The following is a 9628-nucleotide window of genomic DNA, read 5'->3' on the forward strand; positions in this document are numbered from 1 at the left end:
ACCCCACTGTGTCTGAGGGATACCTTAAACCCCCCCGCTGTGTCTGAGGGGACCCCACACCTCCCTCCCCCTGCTGTGTCTGAAGGGTACCCCTAATCTGGGGCCTTGCTCTTACTGGTGCTGGTGGGGTTAGAAATGGCACATATGGTGCAGCTTATAGAGGAGACTTTCTTTCCTTTCCTCCCCATAAAATCTGACTCTTTATATCTCTCTGTCTGTATAGTGTGCGACTGCTTATAATGTGACAAAAGACAAACCCCTGTCTTTCTCTATCTCTCTCCTTCCACCCCTTTCTCTCTCTCTCCCTCCCTGTCCCTCCCCTCTTCTCTCTCTCTCTCCCTCAGTACCTGTCAGAGATCCTCCAGCTGCAGGACCACCCTGTGGTGTCCACATGCTCAGCTGCAGATGTGCAGGTCACCTTCAGCACCATTGTGACCCGGATCCAGAGATTGTGAGTCCCACCTTGCTTTATGCTTGCAGGATCTTCTTTTTCCATACGTGCACCTCTAAGATTCTGCACCTCTAAGTGCATTTCAAACATGCCCTTTTCCACTGTGTTAGCTAAATTTCCAGCAGATGCACCTGTCTACTTGATTTCAGAAGGCAGAGCTCACACTGTATAAGTGCATCGTGGCGTTCCAGGACTTCAGCTCAGTATTTACTGTGGGTCAGGAAATTATTTCAGGGTGATGTGGGGTCCCTTGTTTGACACTTTGACCCTGGCTACAGCTGTCAGAACTAAACATTCACATTGCACAGCTGAAACACTGCACACCTGAATCACTCCACAGCTGAATCACTGCACAGCTGAACCACTGCGCAGCTGAATCACTGTACAATGGAATCACTGCACAGCTGAAACACTGCACAGTTAAGCCACTACTCAGCTGAAACACTGTACAGCTGAATCACTGACCCCACTCCCCATCTGCGCAGCTCCGCAGATTTTGCTCAGCCATTGGTCTTTTCTCACAGCTGCAACTGCAATGCACAGACTCCACCTACCATGAAGGTGGCGGTGGCGGGGGACCAGAGTTACCTCAGCACCATCCTGCACTTCTTCGTGGAGCAGCTGGCCAACAAGACGCCTGATTGGCTGAGCTACATTCGCTTCCTGGTCATCCCCATCGGTGAGCATGCTGACACAGCTCTTTTTTCCCAGAATTTTTATTAGAATCACATATTTTATAAGGCATTATATGACTTGAGGATGACTCCTGGCTCACTGTGAAGGCTCCCATCCCTTGGCGAAGTACGTGGCGTCCTTCGACAGCAGGTTCAGCAGCATCTTCATGGACTCGGCCTGGAGGGAGGTGTTCTGCCGGACGGACCCCCCCTCCTCAGGTAGAGAGATCCCCCCGTTCCCCTGACCCTCTGTATGGGGGTACACTGTATGTACCCAGTGGTTATTACATGTGGTTATAATAAGTATGTAAATGTATAATGTGTTTTTACAACTGTATATGCGTTAGCTTATGTGCACATATGCAGAATTTATAGTATGTGTTAATATGTGTACACTTTAAAGTATATGTTTGTATGTATGTGCATGTTTTATCCTGTGTCTGCAATATTTGCAAATATGTGTGTACTGTGCTTAATATGGTGCTTATAATGTCTCATAATGCTGTTATAATGTGATCCCTGCAGAAAGTATTGATATAGCGGGGCGCATCGTCCAGTACCTCTGTGGGGCAAACGTATCGCACCACTTTCCCATCTCAGAAGCCATGCTCACCTACAGACAGAAGAGGTAAGATCTGCTTCGGGGTACCTGTGAACAGGTAAGACCTGCTCTGGGGTACCTGTGCGCTCATGGTCACAGTGTGGTGGTGACAGTGTGGTGGTGACCGTATGGTCGCTTGTGGTGACAGTGTGATGGTGACCGTACGGTCGCTTGTGGTCACTGTGTGGTGGTGACCGTACTGTCGCTACAGGCTGTCATGCAATTTCATTGTTGGCTCTTGAATCTGGAGGCTTTGTAAGGTGCAGCTTCACCTCCAGCTCATTACGGTGTGACCCTGAAACCATCTCGCAAATCACAGTGTTCCTCCATCTCAGAACACATTCCAGTCACCAGAGCATTATCTGCCCATGTCACCCAACCACTAACGTCACCATCCAACAGCCAACCCTCACACAGCTCCCTGAGCCAAAACCCAACTCTGACTCTCTACTGCTGACTCTGTAGCGCTGACTCTCTCTCCTCTCTCTCTCTAATGCTGACTCTCTCTAGTGCTGAGGAGGACTCCTGCCAGTCGTTTGTGCCGTTTATTGGGGTAAGAGCACCGTGTTTGATCTGCAAACTGGGCCTCTGTTAAATGGAGGCATTATGGAAAGACAATGGATTTAGTTAAGAGGAGAATTTACTGAAAAAGGAGCCTGTCTTACCTCTGGAGGATTCAGCAATCAAATACTTTTTTTTTGCGCTCCTCACAGGTTGTGAAAGTTGGAATAGTGGAACATCTCTCCACTTCAGGTGAGAGACTTCCCAACCAATATGTATGGTGTTACCTGTGCCCATTGCCATCAACACAAACCACTTTACTGCACAACCTGCTTTACTGCCAGTATGTCATTAACACAAACCGTTTATCTCTGATGACATTACAGCATGTTCGTGTTTGATTGCAAGCATGTGACCTAATTAATGTTTTGGACTATTACTCCATGTCTGACCTCTGACCTCTGTGTGATCCTCTGCAGTAGACTCGGATGAGGCCATGGGGGGTGGTGTTGGGATTCCGGCCTCCCCCTCCTCTCAGGGCCCCGCGTGTGGGTCCAGCACCCCCCCACAATCCCCGTCTCCCTGTACTGCCGTCCCCGGAGCTGGGTATGACAATACACATACACACACTCTCACACACAGACACTCACACTCACACACACACACACACACACACACACACACACACACACACACACACACACACACACACGCACACACACATAAACATCTTGCTGACATTGGAGATGAGTTATAATCAGGGATCCATCAGAGACCTTCTACCACACTCACCACGGAGCCCAGACAAACTGGCGCACACATCATTCACTGTGATTTCACACCTCTAACTCAGTACTCATTACTCACTGTGTCACTGGAGCCCCTGAATGGAGGTTTTAAATGTTTCCCTCTCACACAGACAGTGTCACAATGATTCATTCAGCTTTGATAGAGCCTGGATCAGAGTCTGGGTGAGAGTCTGGGTTTGATCCTGGGTTAGAGCCTGATCCGTGTGCCTGTTTGCAGCTCTCCTGGCGCAGGCAGTGAGGTGATGGGGCTGCAGGTGGATTACTGGGCATGGCCGGGTGCAGACAGGAGGAGGGAGGGGGAGAAGAGAGATGCTGCGTGTCTGAAGAACACGCTGAAGAGCAACTTCCGCTTCCTCCAGGTCAGCCGCATCCCCGCTGGGGGAGAACTCACCCCCCCGGCCAGCATGGCCATGACCGTCATCACCAAGGAGAAAAACAAGAAGGGTGAGTCTCTTGCACACACTCATGCATGCACGTGCCCACGTACACACGCATGCACGCACACGCACACTGATATTCCTGCTCTGCTCTGTTCTTCCCTCTCAGTGATATTCCTGAGCAAGAAGCCGAAGGAGAAGGAGCTGGACGCCAAGAGCCAGGTGATCGATGGAATCAGTCGACTGATCTGCACAGCCCAGCACCAGCATACCATGCTGAGGGGTAAACTACTGCGCGAACACACACAGACTCTCACACACTCTCTGTCACACACACACACACACACACACACTCTCACACTCTCTCTGCCACACACACTAAGAGGTACCAAACCTGCACTGGCAGCTCTAACCAGTACTGCACTTGCACCCCCCAGTGGCTAAAACACAAGGCACAGAAAACCAAGATTTCATACCAACATTGCAACTGCCTTTGTGTTTTATCTGGCTCCTGGTTGAGTATTCCTGTGTTCTCTATGCTAGTCTAACGGTGTCGATGATTTTTGTCCCCTCTGTCTCTCTGTAGTTTCCATCGATGGTGTGGAGTGGAACGATGTCAAGTTCTTCCAACTGGCTGCTCAGTGGCCCACTCACGTTAAGCACTTCCCCGTGGGGATCTTCGGGTACACCAAGCAGCCATGACCCGTCACGCCCACCCCTTCTGCCACACCCCCACACCTGACACGCTTCCCTATTTGCCACGCCCAGCCATCAGAGCCATAATCCTTTACCTGTGGAAACTTCACTGTGTCAAAACTGAGTTCTCAAAATTCCATTTTGTTATTATTTTTATACTTAAAAAAGAAATATCTTTTTTCTAAGAACTGTGCTGCTTCGAAAGTATATTTGACGTTAAGACACAATGCCACCATTCAATGATGGCAGCTGCATTTGCACTTTGTTTTTTTTGTTTTTTTACCTTTATAGCTGTGAAGTCCTGAGCGGGCACGCTGTGTGACGTATGTAATGCTGGGCTGTCAGTCTTCTTATCTGGAGGGATGCATGTGTGCTGAATTGCTCTTTCCTCAGAATGAAATTACTTTCATAAGACCCCTCATTTATTGCTTTCAGCATTTTACGGTTTTCTTACCTAAAACAAGACGTATTACTGCAGAAAAATGCACCTTTTCCATGCTCAGATATTTTAGTTAAATATTCAGGGAAACGCATATCCAGTATGAATATCCAGCATGTAGACTATTAGTTTGTTGGAATAGGGTAAGAGACCAGGGTGGAGTTAGTATGTGCTGAACACACCAGGGGGGTATTTCACAAAGCAGGATCGCTGAGTTGGCTGGATAACTGCGCTCAGTAAAACCCGGAACAGCTCTTTTTACTTCAGTCTATTTTGGAGGGTTCCGGGTTTTACTCGGTGCAGTTATCCAGCTAACTCAGTAATTCTGCTTCCTGAAACAGGGCCCAGGGTGGAGTTAATATGTGCTGAGCTGAGTGTGTTAAGTGTTGAGTCCGGGTGTGTTGAGTGGCGGTGTGTTGAGCTGTGCTGAGGTGGGCTGGGCAGACAGATGAAAGAGGAATATTGCTGTGAAATTACCCAAGCACTCCCAGGCCTCTTAAGAGTTGCACAATTTTTGTATAATTTTCTTAAATGTTTTTTATATATACAACACCTATTAGCACTAACATGCCTCTGCTTTTTTAAGCACACTGTGTACCGGATGCAAACTGAAACCGAAACGCTTTCACTATTAACGCAGAGCTGAAATGGCTAGATTCAGGAAAAAAGTGACCAGGTTACCAACACAATGGGCGGATTGTGAAAGTAGAATTTGACTGATTTTTAAAAACAAAAAAGCAGATTTATGCAGGCGTGGTGCTGAGGCCTCCAACTGCTTCTTACCCAATTACAACTTCAGAAAAGGTTCCAACTTTCCAACAAAATTCCTTCTCCTTTGGTTTGGTCCAGTTTGAAAGCTGAGTTGCCTCAGGACAAAAGCAATGTGAGAAGAGTTTTAGATGAATATGGGTAGAGATGGCCATTTTGTTTTAGTAGTTTTGGTTGGTGTTTATGTTGAGTATTGGGTGCGGATTGAGTGGATGGTTTCGTTCTCTGTTCTGATATGTAGTTCAGAGTCAAATTGTTGAAGACTTTGGTTAATACTTTTCCTTTTGGGAACCAAGCTTTTAATGTTCAGTCTTAGAGACGATGAACTGTTGTCCTTTATGTCCACTTTTTACAGCCTTTTGACAGGCTAATGTATTCTGTGATAAACCCACTGTTTCAGATTGCTGCTATCAAACTTAAGCACAAACTCACCTGGCATTTCTTATCTAGATCAACACTAACCTGACGTTTCAGGTTAAATCCTGGTGTTTGGGGCTAACGCCTGGTGTTTTGGGCGTTAAATCCTGATGTTTGGGGTTAAAGCCTGTTGTTTGGGGGTGAAGTCTTACAGAATGAACAAAACTACCAAAAGCATTGGTTCATACCCAGAAACCACTCGAAACTGGAGCAGAAGCTCCATTTACATGCTTCTTCATTTGTAGTTTTTGTTGTTAAGCCGCCCCTGCTCATGTCAGTTGGATGTTATTTGTCACCGTTACAGTGGAATGTTGGTTTTATTCATTCCTATGTTCCGGAACATTCTGTCGCATGTTGTCTGAGTGTTAAAGCGCTGGTGTCCTATGCACTCTGCACCAGGTAGAGGTGCACTGTCCTTCACGCCTGACAATTTAAACCCTCGGTTTTAATGCACTAAACATGGGGACCAGAGTAGACAAACCTTTAGTTAACAAAGGGTGAATTTCATGTGAAATAGACTTAACTGTAGGTCAGTCTTTTACTTTTATTTTGGTGACTTGTCTGCTTTTTACCTAGTGATAGCAGGCATCTTTGCACAAACCTTGTTTTAAAGTACAGTATGTGACACTATTTTTAAATTCACCACTAAAGAAAAACATGGTTTAACCTCTGCATGTTTTACAAGAGATGTAAATATGTTCTGTAATTTTATATGTTTTTTTTTTTATTAAAATATTTTTAAGCTTCGGTAGATGCTGTTTATTATCATTGCTGCACTGTCCTCATTTTATCTCATCTGCAGCAGACACACCGGGAAAGGTACCGGTGTTCTTCACAAACAGAGGGGCAAAGACCTCCAGTATGGCCCTTACATGCCAATAATGTTCTTGATTGATAAAAGGGTCGTACTGCAATTGGTTTAAATACTTCATTTCCCATCAGGCACATTGTTACAAAAAAAATGAAAGACTGCATGTTGCAGCACAGGCCTCATCAGAGTAGAAATGAGGCAGCCTTCCCATCTATTACAGCAGCCAGACCAGCATGGCAGTGCAGTTCAGGTGTAGGTGTGCCACTAACAGCCCAGCCCTGGTCATGTGCAGGTGTATCAGAGCCACAGTCTGGGGTCCCCAGTGACACAGACTGCTGGCATTTCTGCTGCTATGACGCACTCCCTACAGAGGCCAGGTTAACGTAGCTCTTCATCGGGGGGAGGGGCTTAATCTTGCGTCCCGCCCAACCGCCCTTTCTCTTCCACAGTCCGCTGGACGGCCTGTTGCCCAACCAACGATTGCGGCCAGCCTTGCCAATGATGCGCTTGTTGTGGTTGACGTTGGACACGCGGCCCACGGTGGCCATGCAGGTCTCCAACACCTGGGGGCAGCAGAGAGCCATGTAAATATTTTTGTCTCCATAGCACCAAACTGAAATCTTGGATTGTTTTAGTACTTTTTGAACAGCAGCACAACAGACAGGGTGGCTGCCCCATTGGGTCGTTTAGTGTTTGGTGTGTGAAAGACACAGGCAGGTGCGCGGGCAGGTGCGCAGGCAGGCTCTCTCACCTGGACCTGCTGTTTGGACGGCAGCTGCACGATGGCGGTTCCGTTCACCTTCCTCAGCAGCACTCCACAGGTTCCTGTGAATCGGTCATAACGCAGGTTAGCACCCGCACAGCAAGAAAGACCAGCAGTTACACTGCACAGCTATGTTTACCTGCGTTCAGGTACAAGTATACACACAGCTCTCTTAACCTGCATTTAGATGTAGGTACACACACACACAGCTCACTTTACCTGCTTTCAGGTATACACACACATAGAGTTCACTTTACCCAAGTGTAGGTACAGACACACACAGCTCACTTTACCTGAGTTCAGGTACAGACACACACAACTTTACCTGCAGCACGGATGTACTGGGCACCTTTCCCAGGGTACAGCTCCAGGTTGTTGACCAGCGTGCCCACAGGTAGAGCCCCCAGGGCGTACGAGTCACCCTCATTGGCTGAAACTGGAGGACAAGAATACACATCAGATTCCTAGCAACCGGCATGTACTCTATTCCCAACAGGTATGCAGTCAGGTCCAGCTATCTTACCTGCCATACGGCCGATAACGCTAGAGGTTTTGATGATGTCACCAGTCTGCATGTTTTCAGTGGCAATGATCCAGCGTTTGCGGCTGCCCCCTGCCACCAGTGCGATATCTGCAGATCTGTGAACAAGAGGGGGCTAAGTCATTAAAACCACTGATCTAGTCTTTACCAGTGTCAAATCATCACAGCTGATTTAGTCTTTACCTGTGTCCCATATCATCACAACGGATCAAGTCTTCACCTGTCTCTCCAATAATCAAAGTGCTATGAGGGCTGTATTTGTCAGACCACGTCCACCCTGTGACAGCACTAGTGAAACTGTACATTCTCTGCAAAGCTTTGATTCTGTGCACACCACTAAAAGAAAATAGAACAGGCTGGGCCCTCACCTGCAAGGATCGTATCGCACCTCGATGACCTTCTCCTCGAAACTCTGCTTCTCTGTGTTCTTTTCAAAGGTGAGGCGCTGGAAGTCCACAATGCGGTATCTCTGCTTGTGGCCCCCGCCAATGCCAGCAGTGCACAGCTTGCCTACAGCCAGGGTGAGGGTGAGGGGGGGAACGAGATCCAGCAATGCTTTACACAGCACAACCACCAAACTCAACACCATATATATGCTTAGCTTCATATACCTGTGTGGTCTCTGCCTCCAGTCTTTTTCTTGCCAATTGGTCGGATGGTGTACTTGGCTCTCTGTTTCCAAAATCTGCTGTTCTGCGCCAGGGGAATCCCTGTGAAAAATCCGCGCCATTGCATCGGCGGGGCGCTCAGCTTTGCGTGAATCGGATGACTGTGGCTGACCACAGACCACAGGGCAGCGTGGCTCCCAGCCTGTAAACAAATGGCAGAATCATATCAGCACAACGGGGCCACACCTCAGCACACACGCTGTCACGAGCAACTGAATCCTGGGGCGAGAGTAGTACCGGCGAGGGGAGGCGGCCAGCCAGGGTGCCGCCTTGAGCAACGCTGCAGACTGGAGATAGTGACAGGCATCGCAACGCCCGTGACAGCGCCGACACCGACATGGTACTCCTCTCTCCTGGACCTGAGGCTAGTAAATGAACAAGGACAAACCCGACCATTCATTTCTTTCCGGTCCCGGATGAAATCATTTGCAATCACGGCGAATAAAGATAGCTATTGAGTTTCCGATTCCCGCACACAATAGTGAATAGTTAGACACTTATTTGATGGTCAGCTAGCTACATAGATAACCGTACAAAATATTTTCACTGAATATTTTGCCAGATCAAATATGCGATACGGTATCTGCCCAACAGTAGCCAGCTAGCAATACCGTGCTTATGATAAAGCACGTACATCATGTCAAATATGCAGCCAATGTAACGTTAGGAAGCTGATTACCAATACTCAGTTAACCATCTGGCTAGCAAGCGACCATTAGCTAACTCGCCCTCTGTCACAAAATTAGATTTCCGTAGTACAGCTACAATTACACTTTAGCTATTTCCATCCCATATACACTAACAAGCTATAATTTCTCAATTACCTGTGCAAATAAGACACCTTTACACTAGTATTTTCCCTGTAGGTCAGATCCTCATGACACACACTCTGTCGCACAATGATGACGTTGGCATCTGCGTACGGCACGGTTTTCAAGAGGATCATCGGTTTGGGGATGGGGTAGAAATGCGTGTTTAAAATAAAAAATAATAATTATAATAAATAAAAACAAATGCGTGTTGCCCTCACGTTGTTTTTTTTTTTCTTTTTTAGTTTGTTTAAGGAACATAAAAAATGAGTGAAATTTAAAATGGGACTTTTGAAAGATTCG

At 47.2% G+C, this 9628-nt stretch overlaps 2 protein-coding genes across 7 annotated transcripts in view; one reads left to right on the forward strand and one right to left on the reverse strand.

Annotated features, from left to right (window-relative positions):
• The window catches only part of LOC135244624 (phosphofurin acidic cluster sorting protein 1-like), a 135204-nt gene extending 128720 nt beyond the window's left edge, over window positions 1-6484 (forward strand). For 5 of the 6 annotated variants that reach the window (XM_064317072.1, XM_064317070.1, XM_064317069.1 and 2 more), the window contains 10 exons: window positions 345-451; window positions 976-1130; window positions 1234-1344; window positions 1651-1753; window positions 2237-2279; window positions 2440-2479; window positions 2707-2833; window positions 3254-3480; window positions 3583-3696; window positions 4000-6484. In XM_064317072.1, coding sequence (XP_064173142.1) covers window positions 345-451; window positions 976-1130; window positions 1234-1344; window positions 1651-1753; window positions 2237-2279; window positions 2440-2479; window positions 2707-2833; window positions 3254-3480; window positions 3583-3696; window positions 4000-4115 — 1143 coding nt within the window. In that variant the 3' untranslated portion in view covers window positions 4116-6484. The remainder of the gene's footprint in view (window positions 1-344; window positions 452-975; window positions 1131-1233; window positions 1345-1650; window positions 1754-2236; window positions 2280-2439; window positions 2480-2706; window positions 2834-3253; window positions 3481-3582; window positions 3697-3999) is intronic. The other variant, XM_064317071.1, reaches the window with a different exon arrangement.
• Window positions 6485-6647: 163 nt separating this feature from the next.
• Window positions 6648-9450, reverse strand: mrpl2 (mitochondrial ribosomal protein L2). The gene is made up of 8 exons (XM_064317080.1): window positions 9341-9450; window positions 8754-8881; window positions 8460-8658; window positions 8217-8358; window positions 7831-7946; window positions 7633-7743; window positions 7296-7369; window positions 6648-7107 (listed from the first exon to the last, which is right to left on the reverse strand). Exons 2-8 carry the CDS (start codon window positions 8853-8855, stop codon window positions 6895-6897), a joined length of 957 nt encoding a protein of 318 aa, XP_064173150.1. The 5' UTR covers window positions 8856-8881; window positions 9341-9450; the 3' UTR covers window positions 6648-6894.
• Window positions 9451-9628: the final 178 nt, after the last annotated feature.

Source organism: Anguilla rostrata, chromosome 18 (assembly GCF_018555375.3).
Source record: "Anguilla rostrata isolate EN2019 chromosome 18, ASM1855537v3, whole genome shotgun sequence".
Classification (NCBI taxonomy): Eukaryota; Metazoa; Chordata; class Actinopteri; order Anguilliformes; family Anguillidae; genus Anguilla; species Anguilla rostrata.